The sequence below is a fragment of the Artibeus jamaicensis genome, unplaced genomic scaffold, assembly GCF_021234435.1.
Source record: "Artibeus jamaicensis isolate MK-2021 breed Jamaican fruit bat unplaced genomic scaffold, CSHL_Jam_final contig_1132, whole genome shotgun sequence".
Taxonomy (NCBI): Eukaryota; Metazoa; Chordata; class Mammalia; order Chiroptera; family Phyllostomidae; genus Artibeus; species Artibeus jamaicensis.
The window spans coordinates 9,228,340-9,243,196 of NW_026521221.1; the positions used below are offsets into that span (position 1 = coordinate 9,228,340).

Sequence of the window (14,857 nt, forward strand, 5' to 3'; positions counted from 1 at the left end):
AAAGAAAACCTTAAGAAGGCAGAAGTTACTTTATTTGCAAAAGTTGAAACTTGAAGGGAAAACACTTTTTTTAGACTGCTGTGTATCTAATGGAGTTTATATAATATATGAAGTATATCTGAGAAAATTACCTATAACTTTTTAAAGCTGAACTCTGTTCTTACCAGCAAATGATGGTATTGACATTTTGAGAAAGGAAGTCTGAGTGTCCCTTAATCACTCTTGACAATCTAGTGGTTCCAGACACCCACACACTGAGAAGGGGCAGTATATAATAGTAGGGAAGAGAGACAAGTCATTCTTGGCATCACAGGTGAAAAAATAAAGAAGCAAGTTAAACTGTGTACATGTTCACCCTCAGTATGCAGTTGATGTACAGAGCAGTGACTATGGATCAATAGGAGAAGGTTAAAATACATTTGTTAATATTAATAATGAAGAAGTACATTTTAGAGAGATTAAAGTGGTTGAAGTTTTATAGTTTAAAGGAGTAAAACCTCAGTTATTTGAAAAATTAACTTCTGAGGAATACCTCTTTGCTTCTTAAAGGAAATGTTAAAACATTAGATTGAGGTTATTATTGCAATCAGATCTCCTAAGATTTGTGAATGTACTCCTGTGTGTTTCTGGAATCTACAAGCTACCTATCTATTCCAGGTACATCATGTACTCAGATGATTTTATAATCCAGAGAACTATGGAGCAAAGGAGCAAATAGTTGGTTAGCTAGGACATCAGGTGCAACATAGAGATTAGCAAAGAAGAAAAGCTATGCAAATAAAATGCTTATAGATGAGTAGTCTCATATTTTTTTGTTATTCTTGCAAATGCATCTTGTGATGTATGTAATTAGAATCACAGTTATTTAATCATCCCCTTTTCTCTCCACTGCCTCTTCAGGGCCATGGTTCTTTGGTGAAATTACTGAAGGCAAAATGGGTTGCTGCTTTTCCTTTGGGATCTTTGTTGATGGGCATTTCCTACAAGGCAGTATAACGTTTGTGGTTGGACTTCTCCAGGTAAGAAATCAGAAATGCAATTTAAGAACATCTTGGGGTGGGCTGGGATGGGAGTAAAAGGCAGAAAACTGTACTTGAACAACAATTAAAATAAAAATCTAAAAAATTATTAAAAAAAGAACATCTTGACTTTGTTGGATTAGTTGTGTAACATTTAGGAATTAAATCTTAAATCCCAAATTAAACACCATAAATCATGTTTTCAAATTTACTGGCAGGTAGTCTTTAATAACTGGTGTTTTGTTTGCCTTTTGAGTACTTCCTAAGCTCTTTATTCCACCATTCTCTTGTAAACATCTAAAATAAATTTTTGTCAGGCGGGTTTATAAGAGACTTATAAAGAGGTTTTGGTTTTGTTGTTTGTTTCATGATGCTTTTCATTGACAAAAAATAAAATAAGGGACTTATGGCAGAATAAATGATAGAATTCCGAGTAAACCAAAATTGATTATGATAATGAAGCAAGAAAATATTTCAGAAGGAGGAAAGGAAAAATGGACACACATGAAAAGTGAGTCATTTATCCAATGGAAGCTGCACTGGGCGAAACCGGGCATGGGCTTTCTGTTGGTAGTGCACTTATCTGGGAAGCACTAATACATTTGGTCCACATTTTGACTGAGATACCTTTAAAACAAACAAACACACAAACAAAACTCTGACTCATAGTAAATCTCTATAAATAGGTTTGAAAGGTATTTACTTAACAATTGATTTTACTTGTGGGACTAATGGACTAAAATCTGGAGGTAATGACCTGGAGTTTTGGAAGAGATCCAAAAACATTGTTCAGAATGAGCTCAGAGCCTCATAACGGTAATAAAATGTGACCGGCAGGGTTAGAGATAAACAGGGAAGACTTTTGCAAATACCGACCATAGGCCAGAACGTTCTCTGTAAAGCAGCGTTTCATGTGTGCGTAGGTCTGGGTCCGGTTGTAAATGGAGGTTGTCTCTCAGGAGCGTTCTTATACCCAGTAAACCTAAGCCTTACCAAAGGGTGGGTATTAATATTTGAATATGAATATTCCTATTTGAATGTTTATTCAAATTTTATTCATGTTTGGATAAATGGTACACTAATAGTGGCTCTTACCTATTATTTAGGCTCATGACTCCCAAATCTGCATTTCTGATCTAGATCTCTTCTCTGCACTTCAAGTGCCTGTATAGCCAACTGCCATTTTGTATCTTCTCTTAGGTATCTACCAAGCATCTCAGTAGTATATGGGACCTTTAATTCCTAACCCCAAATTTGTCCCTCTCTAGTTTGTTCAGTTTTAATAAATGGCCCTACAATTCACTCAGTTTCTCTAGGATATATCCTTAAGTCTTCCCCTTCCCTCATATTCTACCTAGTTCATCAGCAAGTAATACTTTGTTTGCTCTACCTCCAATCTACATCTTGAATCCACCATTTCTCTCCATCTCATTACCTCTACCCTAGTCTAAGTCAGAATTATTGCTTGCCTGGGCACCCTCTAACTGGTCTTCCCTCTGCTGCATTTGCCTCCTTACTGCCAGTTTGCCACCAAGTATCCACTGTGGTGCTTTTAAAACCTTAATCAACCTACTCACTTCTCAGCTTCAAACCCTTTCAAGCAGAGCAGTGACATGATCTGGGTCCTGCTGACTGCCCTAGTTTCCACCTGGCTTATCATGTTCTAGGCCATTGGCCGAGACCTCACCCACCTCTGGGCTTTTCATTTGATTCTTCTGCTTGGAATGTACTTCCTCCCACTGACTCATTCCTGTGCTTCAGGCCTCAGAGAGTTCATCTGCTAGTTACCCTCATGACCCAGTCATTTCCTTTATTGAATGTTTCAAAATCTGTAATTATCTCTCTTTTTTGGTTTCTCCCTGTTAGAATACAAGCTCTGTGATGCATCTTTTCTGACTTGTTCACCAGTGTGTCCCAAGCCTAGAGCATAGTAGCATCTACCCCATAATGGGTGAATTGATGAATAATAATACAGCAGCTAAACTTGGACTGTAACTTAAGTCTTCTAATTTACATTCCAGGAATCATCATACCACTTCAAATAAAAATACAGAGATCAGAAAAAAAATATTGATACCCAAATCCCTCTCTCCACTCCTGCACTAATCCAAAATAGTATGTGTGCATCTTAGAGGCATACATACTCAATCCATTTCCACCTTAAACATTATTGAGGGCTTCAACATAAATGAAATGATACTTGCCTTTAAAATGAATAAAAGGATACAGGTCAAAATATACAACTAACTACAAATCAACTGTTGTGTTAGAAGCAAGTGTGATTGAAACATAAAGAATCAGAGGGTTAACCCCCAAGAGAGAAAGCAACATATTCTTAGGAGCTACCTAATGCATTAGTGAGACCTGGTCCTGACCCCTCTGAGGGCTTGCTAGTAAGCTAATGGTTCTGTTCTGCTCTTTCCAGCTGGCGTTTTTTAACATCCCCTTGATGGCTTACCTGTGTTGGAGCTTGCTGCAGCGGTGCTTTGGTCACAACTTCAAGTCTCATCTCCATCAAGGAAAATATTTGAAAATTATACCTGTTCACCTCCTTATGTTACTACTGTACATCTGGCAGATTTGTTCCTGCTACTTTCTTCATATGACATATGGCACTCTGGCCTTTTTTTTCTCCCCTTTGCGGACCTGGTTGACACTGCTGACACCTCTTCTCATTTATCGTGTGTGGACACTGAACTCCAAGGAGCTTGGAACTTTTACAACGCAGTTAAAAAGCTACCTGAGCTCCTGAAGGCCATGCCTCACCATTCACCTCGGTAGCCCAGGCCTCTGCTCCAGAAGCAGGTGAATGGCCAATATTGGTGGCAAGCTTCAGAAACTGCTGCTGCTTGGCTGCCTGGGAATTGGGGGGGATTACCTACTACTGATTCCTGCAGAATGGACTGCAGAAAAGTCTCTCAATAATGCCATGATTCCTTCCTTCCTCAAGAAGGCAAAGGGTTGATTTACTTTTGTGAAGAGAAAGTCGTATACAGGGACTGGGTGTGTATGGGTGTATCTGATGCCCACTGTGTTTTTAGGACTACCTCATGTAAAGTACCTAGCACAGTATCTGGAACTCAGCAGAAAAGGGTGCCACTTAGAGGCAGGGAACCAATGTGAACTGGGCCCAACTCTGGCAACCCTTAGGCTTTTACCTCTCCGTTCCCCCCCCCCCCCCCCCCCCCCCCGCCAGGTTAGGGGCTGTATTTCCTTAGTCGTGTTTTCAACCAATCAAATAAATGAAGGATGAACCACTCTGACTGGGGCTGAAGTTTGGAGCTGGGCCTCGAGCCTGGGAAGGAGGGTGCGGGGGAGGTGGGCGTGGCCAGGCGCCTGGGAGGTGGGAGGAGGCGTGGCCTGGCCTCTGGGGCTGGGTGGGGCCGGCTGTTGCCGGAAAGGAACGGTGGCCTGTGACACCCGGAAGTAGAGGGGCTACTGCAGTGCGACACTGGCAGCTGCTGTGGCGGCTTTGTCTGCGAGACTCAGACCGTATACTGAGATGGCAAGCGCAGCTGCACCCGCAAGCCCCACCCTGGCTCCGCCTTTGGAGCAGCTTCGGCACTTAGCAGGGGAGCTGCGGTTGCTCTTGCCTCGAGTGCGGGGTGAGATGATGCTTTTGCGAAGGGCAACTGCTGGGGTGGACTTTGGGTCATGAGGAGGCCGAGCTCTGGCAGGGGTGGGGACAGGGACCCATGTATGGGAGGTGGGGGCCGGAGGTGGCCCAGCTTACTTCTGCTCTTTCTGCCACTGCCTGCTGCACGCGCCATTCGCACCCAGTTGGTGAAGCCCAGGAGTCCACCAAGGAGTTCAATCCGGAGACGTTTTGGATAAGACTCAGTGAGTACCTCTCCTGTTGGGTACTCCCACCTCTCTTCTTCCAGTGACCAGATCCCTTTCCCTTTCGCCTTCTGCCTACGTATCCTCTCAGCTGGGGTACCTCCCCATACCCCAGCCTTGGTATCTCAGAGGTTGAAATAAAAACATTGATCTTTGGAGGTGTTTTTGAGATGTCTCAGTTGGTAAAAATAGGGAGGGAAGGCACTATCTTTCAAGTCTGTGCAGCAGTTGCAGCCTTATCCTTTTGGCACTAACACTGGCTTCCGCCTCCTCCCCTGTCACACGTCCCCCTCCACAGATGATGCAGCTGTGAAAGTGTCAAGGGAAGCCACCATTCTGACCGAAGTCTTCTCTCGACTTCCACTGCCACTGCCGTCCCCACAGGTGCGCTTTAATTTCCTGGAATCCTTGTGCTGCCTCATTATTCCTTATGAATCCTCTCATTTTCTTTCCACCTTTTACACTCAAGCCAGGGGATTTATTATTCCTCTTATCTGTCAAATAAGACTGCTGTTCTCATCTCACAGGATTGTTGGAAAGGCCATATTGCCAAGTGCAGTAATTGGCATGGAACAGGCTGGTCTTCTAAATAGTGTTGGTTGGATTTAAAGTTTATTATAGTTATTTCCATTCTGATAATTCTTTTAAAGCACTTGCTATTTGTTTTCATATATATATATCACCCCATCTGACAGATGAGTAAGGTAAATAAGCAGTGGAATTAGAATTTAAATTAGGATCTGATGTCAGCTACACCTTTTTTGTTATACTACATAAAATCCCTTTTATATTGAATTTTTATATTTAATCATAATATAATGTATACACTACACAATTCAAAAGATATAAAAGTTAAGTGTACTACAGAGTTTATATCTCTACAAAGTAGATATTCTGTAGAGTACATTTTACATAGCCCTGGCTTAGAACTTAGCAGCAGAGTGAGGACAAGGAAAACAAGAGAAAGCCAGTGAGTGCTTAGAAAGAAAATAGTCAACACTGAGCATTGTAGAGTCCATTATTACCTGTAGGTGTATTGTGATCCTGCTAGAGAAACAGAGACTGCCACCTGGTTAATGCGCTGAGGATTGGCAAACATTTTCTGTAAAGGATCAGAGTAAATACTTAGGTTTTGCAGGCCAACTCTGCCCTTGCAGTGCACATACAACTGTAGATGATATGTAAACAAAAGGGTGTGGCTGGGCCCCAGTAACACTATTTAAAAAAACTGGCAGTGTACCTGATTTGGCCCAACTCCCCGCCTAAGATAGGGTGAATTTTTCACGGCAGAAATCAAGAATAAGGTTTTCCGGCTGTTTCTTAATGTCTTACTACATTATCAGCCCAGTATCTGGTGTCCAGCTAATTCCTCCCAGGTGTGTGATGAGAATAGCACAAGGTCTAACTCGTAATAGGACTTCAGGAAGTGTTTGTGATATGGTACAGGTGTCTGCTGTCTTCAAATTGAAGGTGGGCCACCTTGATCTAATCCATTTCCTCTTTTTGCTCTGAAATGGGTCCACTCCCTCACAGGAAACCCAGAGGGTCTGTGAACAAGTCCAAGCTGCTATCAAGGCTGTTATTGCAGTATACTACTCACTCCCCAAGGATCAGGGTAAGCTGCTGTGTACACAGGAGCATTCAGTTTAGAGGGCAGATCTTTGCTAATATGACAGCTTATGTCCTGAGCCTTTAACTTTTCCTCAATTTGAGCATGTATTGTAACTTTCTCATAAAATGCAAAGATAACTTTATAATGTAAGTAACCTCTAAGAATAAGCCTTTAGATATAGATGTTGTGTGGCCATCTCCCCTGCCTTGCCTGGCTCTAGAGTTTTTAATTCTCACTGGCTCCTTTCTCTCCTACCCACTATACCACCATAGACGCTGACTAGGTCTCAGCCGCATACCTGGGCCCAGGCCATCCCCAGACTCTACCCATATTGTATCACACCCTGTTTCTGAGTTCCCTTCTGTGTTAAGTGGTCTCCTGCTTTGCCTGTAGATCTGTGTCTTGATTATAACCATACCAAAATTATAAATAAATACACGTCTCATGATCTTCGGGTTATTCAAAGATCGCTTAAACTTCAAGTGTTTTTATGCACAAGTATCAAAGGACCACTGCCCTTAATGAATGAATACATTATGTCATGGAAAGGTTTTGTTCTAGGTCTCTTACGGAGAACAGCACTCAGGAATGGTAGGAAGGGCAAGAAAATGACATGGGAATAAGTCAGACCAGCGTTTTGTGTGGGCACTCCAGTTAAAGCATGTGGGTGCACATTACCTTAAGTTCTGTAGTGCATCCTCTCTCAGAAAAGCAAATGGTGACTTCTGGAAAGAAGATCAGACTGCTGAGTCTTTGGGTTTGGCTACAGGAATCACCCTGAGAAAGCTGGTTCGGAGCACCACTTTGGACATCGTGGATGGCATGGCTCAGCTTGTGGAAGTGCTTTCCATCACTCCGGCCCAGAGGTAGTGATGCCACAGTTGGGCTATTGGCTAATGGGGTTCCTCATTTCAGGGAGGGGAAAAATTCACTCAACAGCAAAGTTACTGATAATGGAGAATAGTAAAGAGGAGAAAGGAGCTCTTTAGAAGACAGGGAACTAGCTTATTGATATATCCTTATTGATTCCATTCCTCAGCCCTGAGAACAATGACCTTATTTCCTGCAACAATGTCTGGCTTGTGTGCCAGCAGGTGCCTCGGATACCAAAAGGTGGGTAAGAGGGGAGTGGGCCATTGACTCTGCTGGCCAAAGCAGCCAGATCTCTCATACCAGCTTCCACTTTTGTACCATCTATGTATTTTAACTTATATAAAGATTTTAGCAGAATATATATAGTTTATCACCAACATCAATAGGTAGGTATTAATACTTTCTGCCAGTCTTTTTAGTTCTCATACTTCTAAATTCAAACTCCCCTCTTGCTGTGACTGCCTCTTGTTCAACAAACGTGGTTTGTTCTCCTGTTCCTGCCCCAGGATCAGTGTTATGGGCCACACAGAAGCAGTTATGAGGTAGAACCAGCTAGGCCAAAAGCTGTGGTCATGCAAGAGGACCATAAAGAAAAACACTTGTGACCATTTTACTTCTTGTGAATGACAGAAAACATTTTAGCCCCCTGTCTGTTAGTACCTGGAGGATGTGTGAGAATTTTATCTTAAAACTACTGGTCTTGTTGACCGTCTTTGGCACTCCCTTCCCATAGGAACGCTGTCGATTGCCCTTTGCAGACTTAAGAGAATTGTTGGGTTTCTCTAATTCTACTGCTTCTGATTTTTTACTTATAGACAACAAAGCTGCAGCCCTTTTAATGCTGACAAAGAGTGTGGATTTAGTGAAGGATGCGCATGAGGAAATGGAGCGGGTGAGACTTCCATCTTTGCTGGTCAGTGGAAGGCAACTCTGACTAGTAGATGAGAAATGGTTATAAGGAGAGGAGATGTCCTGAGCATTTGCCAAATAAATTTCACCCCCATTCCTACCCTCCGTTTCCCACCTCCACCCCACGCTGGTATGTGATTTAGTGCCACTCCCCTCTGGCCCATTGCTGGAGTAGGAGAGTGAGGGGTATATGCAGTGATACAACTTTGCCGCCACGAGTGAAGTAGCTGGCAGAGGTTTGGAGACAACTCAGACCTGATGCTGAAAGTACAATAGTCTTTACTTTTTTGGCATTCACATAAATCATGCTATGTCTTAGGCTGTGGAAGAATGTGACCCTTACTGTGGCCTCTCGAATGACATTGAGGAGGACAACTCTGAACAGGATGCTGTTTTGGGCTGTCCAAACAATCAGGACTCCTACTGGTCAGAGGAGGATCAAGAGCTCATAATCCCATGCCTTGCCCTGGTGAGAGCATCCAAAACCTGCCTGAAGAAAATCCGGGTCGCAGTGGCAGAGAATGGAAAGAAGGACCAGGTGGCCCAGCTGGATGACATCGTAGATATTTCCGATGAGATCAGCCCGAGGTAAGTGTGACCCTCACTTGAAATATCTCAGCAGCAACATGCTGATCTCAGCGTGTGCCATCACCCCAAGGTTTCTTCCCCAGTTTTTTATTTTGAAAATCTTCAAACCTACAGAAAAGTTGAAAAGTATTGCAGCGAGCACCCACGCATCCTTCTTCTAGATTCATTTATTGTTCATATTATTTTCTGAATTGGTTTATTTCTTATCGTTAGATGAGCCATTTTATCTTTGAGCCATTTGAGAGTAAGTTGCAGACATCAATGACATTTCAGCCCTAAATACTTTTTTTAATCTTATTACATCTAAGAAATTTAGCATTGAACAAATTAACATTATCTAATGTTCACATTTCCCCAGTTATCTCTAAATTGTCTCTTGTAGCTTTTTAAAAATATATATTTATTTATTTTTAGAGAGGGAGAAGGGAGGGAGAAGGAGAGAGAGAGAAACATCGATGTGAGAGAAACATTTATCGGTTTCTTCCTGTATGCACCCTAACAGGGGATTGAACCCACAACCTAGGTATGTACCTGACCAGGAATTGAACCTGTGACCTTTTGGTGTATGGAACGATGCTCCAACCAACTGAGCCCCTGGTCAGGGCTAGATCCTCACATTTGGCACTGAATTAATCATGTCTTCTCTTAGTGAAACAGTCTGTATATGTATGTGTTTAGTAAATATCTGTTGAGTTGCTTCTTTATTGGTTGTCCAGTTTAGACATTTCTGTTTAGGCATTTCTGAACTGATAGACATTTCTGTGACAGTCATTTTCTTACTAATTGCATCCTTAGTTGTGTACTGGAAGCAACCTAACTGTTTTGCTTTGTTTCTTTTTGTGTTAATGGTTATTTTTGCTTTCTGTCCTTAGTGTGGATGATTTGGCTCTGAGTATATATCCACCCATGTGCCATCTGACTGTGAGCATCAATGTAAGTGCCTACAGTGGTAGACCTAACTGGTGGAATTTTACCAATCACTGGTATTTCCTTTAAGCTATAGGAAATATATTCATTGCACTTGGCTGTAAGTACAAGAGTAATATCATAGTTCTTACATGATAAGTAATATAGTTCTTATGATGTTTGTGCTTGATAAATATTTGCCAAATTATAATAGCCATGAGCTCTGGCAGTACTTTCTTCTATAACCACTTGGATAATCATTTAGACAAACCCAAAGACCTTAGAAGATGCTGCTTTGAAAAGAAGGTCTTAATTATTATAGTGCTTTTGGATCTTCTCATCCTAAGTCACATGCTTCTAATTACTACTACAGGCAGAAATAAATGTTGCAGAGAAAACCTCTATTCTAATATAAGCACATTATATGATTTAATCATGGAGAGTCAAGTTCTTTATAAAATCGAATTTCATTGTTTTCTTTCAAGTCCTGGGTTCTGTGCTAGAGAGCGTTATCTTATTTTTATAAACTCAAGTTCTTATCTGTAATGTTATTGGGGAAAAAAGTAAAATTGCCAAATGGCTTATATTCTACAATCAGATGTATCAATTCTAATAATTTTTAATAAATTAGATAGTGGAAATTATATTCATCAAATATATCTTCATAATATACAAACACATTGAAGGAGTTTAGTATCCTTTTGGGCATTAACTTTTAAAATTTGTATTCACTTTTAAAAATTTGACCTCCTAAGGGCCCTGGCTGGTGTAGCTCTGGATTGAGTGCAGGCCTGCAAACCAGACAATCGAGGTTCAATTCCCAGTCAGGGCACATGCCTGGGTTTCAGGCTGGTTCCCTGCAGGCCACTTCCCAGCAGTAGATGCATGAAAGGCAATCATACATTGATGTTTCTCTCCCTCTCTTCTTCCCTTCCCCTCTAAAGATAAATAAATAAAATCTTTTAAAAAATTGACCTCCTAAGAAGTAAACATCTTTAGCAATATGCCTTCTCAGTGACTCCAAGTAAAAATTTAAAATATGTATTAGACATTGGTGACATGCATACATCCTCATACTTTCTTGTCATTTTAACATTCTATACACTGGTTTATATATAAATATATATGTGTGTGTGTGTGTGTATACACACACACATACATATATAAGTGAGGGTAAAGAGAGGAAGAAAGAGAGAGAGAAACACTGATGTGAGGGAGAAGCATGGATCAGTTGCCTCTCTTATGTGCCCTGACTGGGAACCAAACCTGCAACCCAACCCAGGTATCTAGTAACCTTTTGCTTTGTGGGATGATGCTCAACCAACTGAGCTACACTGGTCAGGAGTACACACATTTTTTTTATTCTATTTTTAAAAAAAGATTTTAGCCCTGGCTGTTGTGGCTCAGTGAATTGAGACCTGGCTGGCCTGTGAACTAAAATGTTGACAGTTCAATTCCCAGTCAGGACTCATGCCTGGGTTGCAGGCCAGGTCCCCAGTAGGGGGCATTCAAGAGGCAACCACATACTGATGTTTCTCTTCATCTTTCTCCCTCCCTTCCCCTCTGTCTAAAAATAAATAAGTAAAATCTTTAAAAAAACATTTTATTTATTCACCTTTAGAGATAGGGAAAGGGAAAGAGAAAGAGAGAGAGAAACATCGAAGTGAACACATCCATTGGTTACCTTTCACACACCCCCAAACAGGGACCTGGCTCGCAACCCAGGCATGTTACCTGGTCAGGGACTGAACTGGTAACCCTTTGCTTTGCAGGCTGGCACTCAGTCCACTGAGCTACAGCAGCCAGGACTACACAGGTTTTTAAAAAGAAGAAAGTTGTTTCTGTGGTATACTCTGAACTATCAAAAGTTCAGATAAATTCAGGTTATATTCTTCCTTTTGCCTCTTTCTAAATTAAAAACATTTTAAATTAAAAAAAACTTTGAAAAGTATTATAGCAACAATATTAATAAGATTTTGCTGGACTTCTGGTCAAGATGGAGGCATAGGTAGACACACTTCACCTCTGTATGGAAGTCCAACAACCAAAGATTTAAAGAATCCACATTCATCCAGATGGGTAGGAGTGGCTGAGACATAGAGATGAGTGGAGGGTCAAGGAGATGTGGTGAGGGTGGAGAGGTGGTAGTGGATGGGCAGTCCCTCATTCACATGTGGTAGATAACAATCAGGAGGGATACCTTTTGAGCAGGCAATCCCAGCCCCAGGCCAGACTGCACAACCAAGAGTTCTAGCACTGGATAGATAATCCCTATAACATCTGGCTGTAAAAACCAGTGGGGGTTGGGGCGGTGGAAGAAAATGCCGGATTTTCAGGAGACTCTACATAAAGGGCCTGCATGGTCTTAGAATGTACACAAACCCACCCACTCTGGGATTCAGCACCAGAGCAACAACTGGAAGGATACTACTGACATAGGTGGAGTGGGTGTAGTGACTGGAAATGGGGCAAGTGCTGGGCAAACCTCCAGAAGCCAGTCAGCAGCACTGTCCCCTCTCCAAATCCTCCCCCCACACAGAGCTACCAAGTGGTAAAGTGGGTTGCCTCACTTGGTGATTGCCTAAGGCTCTGCCCCACATAATTTATAGGTGCCTTTTCAACAACATACTATGTTACTAAGATGGAGTCAAAGCAACACTACCTAATACACAGAAACAAACAGAGGGAGGCTGCCAAATTGAGGAGACAAAGAAGTATGTCCCAAATGAAAGAACAGAACACAACCCCCCAAAAAGAACTAAATGAAACAGATAACCTATCATATGCAGAGTTCAAAACATTGGTGATTGGGATGCCTAAAGAACTCATTGAGTACAGCAACAACATAAAGAAAAATGAAGGTTACATTAAGTAAAATAAAGAAAAATCTACAGGGAACCAACAGTGAAGGGGAGGAAGCTGGGATTCAAATAAATAATTTGGAACATAAGGAAGAAATAAGCATTCAACCAGAACAGCAAGAAGAAACAAGAATTCAAAAAACAATGAGGATAGTATAAGAAAGCTCTGGGACATCTCCAAACATACCAACATCCAAATCATAGAGATGCCTGAAGGAGAAGAGAAAGAACAAGAAATTGAAAACTTATTTGAAAAGTAATGAGAGAAAACTCATAATTTGGCAAAGCAAATAGACATACAAGTCCAGGAAGCACAGAGTCCCAAACAAATTGGACTCAAAGAGGACCACACCAATACACATCATAATTAAAATGCTAAAGGTTAAAGATAAAGAGAGAATCTTAAAAGCAGCAAGAGAAAGCAGAGAGTTACCTACAAAGGAGTTCCCATGAGACTATCAGCTGCCCCCAAAAAAACTCTACATGCAAGAAGGGACTGGCAAGAAGTATTCAAAATGATGAAAAGCAGGAACCTATAGCCTAGATTACTCTATCCAGCAAAGCTATCATTTAGAGTGGAAGGGCAGAAATAGTGCTTCCCACACATGTAAAGTTAAAGGAGTTCATCTTCATGAGGCCATTAGTACATGAAATATTAAAGGGACTTATTTAAAAAAATAAAAACTATGAACATTAAAATGGCAACAAGTTCACAACAATCAACGACTGAATCTAAAAAAAAAACCTCAGCAAACAACTAGAACAGGAACAGAATCATAGATACAGAGAACATTTGGAAGGTTACCAGCTGGAAGGGGGAAGGAGGAGAATGGGGGAAAAGTGCAGGGATTAAGAAGCATCATTGATAGGTATAAAATAGACAGGGAGGTTAAAAATAGTACAGTAAATGGAGAAGCCAAAGAGCTTACATGCGTGACCCAGGGGCATGAACTACAGTGGGGGGTAGTGCTGGGGGGAAAAGGGAGAAAAACTGGGACAACTGTAATGGCATAATCAATAAAATATATTTTAAAAGAGGTTTTGCTAAATAGAAGAGAATTGAAAATCAGGTGAGCCCTTACCATAAAAATAAAACTTTCCTGTTTCTTTTCTAGTCTGCAAAACTTGCTTCTGTCATAAAGAAGGCACTGGAAATTACAAAGTGAGTATGAGGACTTCTCCCCAAATAGATTTATGAGAATAAACCTGTCCACCCATTCTCCACTCCCAAACCACTATTTCAAGGAATGGCTGTGGAGTTTTCTTTCAACTTCAGTTGTGGAGCAGCTGGGTGTCTGCAAAGAAACTTGCCTTTCTCAATAGAGTTTCCTGTGTGCTTCCCATTGAAGATGGGTTTTCCCTTGACATTGTAATAAATTTCACTTCTGTGTGTTCCATTCTATTTACAGATCAAGTCATGTGACCCCACAGGCAGAAGACAGTTGGATCCCTTTACTCATTAATGCTGTTGATCATTGCATGAATAGAATCAAGGAACTGACCCAGAATGAACTGGAATTCTGAGTTTCCAGGCTCTCGTGTCCTCTCTTCTCTGTTTCTTACTGTCAGAGCCAGGCTTAGATGTCTGCTTTTTAAATGGGGCTAGAATGCTTTCTGGTTTGAAAGAGAGTTTCTGTCTATACTTATCAAGAGATGCTATTACCAAAGATTGTTGGTGAAGCCAGAGTGACAATTATTTATAAAATATATGAATATGATATATTTTTCTGTGTTGGATACAAATATAATGGCATGAGTTTGTGTTCCTGAATCACCTCCCAGAGATTCCTGGGGAAGCTGCCTTACCCCCTTTTTGCAATAAAGCATGTTTCATTGTAAAACATGTTGATGGTCTTAATAAAATGCAAAGCTGCCAGTGGTTAACTGAGTACCCTTCCAAAGTTTCTTTTTACCAGAAATTCAAGTTGAGACTTGAATATTGCTTTCCTGTGGATTTATAGGTCCAAAGACCTGTTCTGATCAGAAGTATTCTTAGAACAGAACACTTGACTTTAATGTGAAGAAGATGACTCCAAGGCCCCCCTTAGTACTTGAGCATATTATATCATACCCTTATTCTTATCAAATCCTTCTGAATATTATTTAAGGTCACCCCATGTCTCTAAAGTTATTTTCTGTAATTGAGCTCATTTGTTAGGTTTGTTTACTACAGTGAACCAGATTTTTATATACATACCTGTATTGTTTCTGTAATATATGTGTCCCCAGATAATATAAAATTTTTATAT

General features: G+C 41.0%; 2 protein-coding genes across 6 annotated transcripts in view; both read left to right on the forward strand.

Moving 5' to 3' along the window:
- TMEM62 (transmembrane protein 62) overlaps nucleotides 1-4,282 on the forward strand; it is a 39,438-nt gene extending 35,156 nt beyond the window's left edge. For all 4 annotated transcript variants that reach the window (XM_053666003.1, XM_053665999.1, XM_053666001.1 and 1 more), the window contains 2 exons: nucleotides 901-1,019; nucleotides 3,445-4,282. In XM_053666003.1, coding sequence (XP_053521978.1) covers nucleotides 901-1,019; nucleotides 3,445-3,771 — 446 coding nt within the window. In that variant the 3' untranslated portion in view covers nucleotides 3,772-4,282. The remainder of the gene's footprint in view (nucleotides 1-900; nucleotides 1,020-3,444) is intronic.
- A 158-nt stretch (nucleotides 4,283-4,440) lies between these two features.
- On the forward strand, nucleotides 4,441-14,497 carry CCNDBP1 (cyclin D1 binding protein 1). Of its 2 annotated transcripts, XM_037154942.2 has the most exons (11): nucleotides 4,441-4,624; nucleotides 4,800-4,859; nucleotides 5,158-5,243; nucleotides 6,393-6,474; nucleotides 7,241-7,337; nucleotides 7,511-7,584; nucleotides 8,160-8,236; nucleotides 8,573-8,841; nucleotides 9,714-9,774; nucleotides 13,724-13,770; nucleotides 14,018-14,497. In XM_037154942.2, the coding sequence occupies exons 1-11, from the start codon at nucleotides 4,522-4,524 to the stop codon at nucleotides 14,130-14,132; spliced, it is 1,071 nt and encodes a 356-aa protein (XP_037010837.1). In that variant the 5' UTR covers nucleotides 4,441-4,521; the 3' UTR covers nucleotides 14,133-14,497. The 2 variants fall into 2 exon arrangements, with proteins under 2 accessions (XP_037010837.1, XP_037010838.1); XM_037154943.2 differs by lacking the exon at nucleotides 9,714-9,774 and having other exon boundaries at nucleotides 14,018-14,107.
- The last annotated feature ends 360 nt before the right edge of the window (nucleotides 14,498-14,857 follow it).

Bases quoted from the DNA above. Each gene is read 5' to 3' on its own strand.
- CCNDBP1 (XM_037154942.2), top strand. From the start codon at position 4,522: ATGGCAAGCGCAGCTGCACCCGCAAGCCCCACCCTGGCTCCGCCTTTG. The intron at 4,625-4,799 runs GTGAGATGATGC...ATTCGCACCCAG, and splicing joins GCTCTTGCCTCGAGTGCGGG to TTGGTGAAGCCCAGGAGTCC. The intron at 5,244-6,392 runs GTGCGCTTTAAT...ACTCCCTCACAG, and splicing joins TGCCACTGCCGTCCCCACAG to GAAACCCAGAGGGTCTGTGA.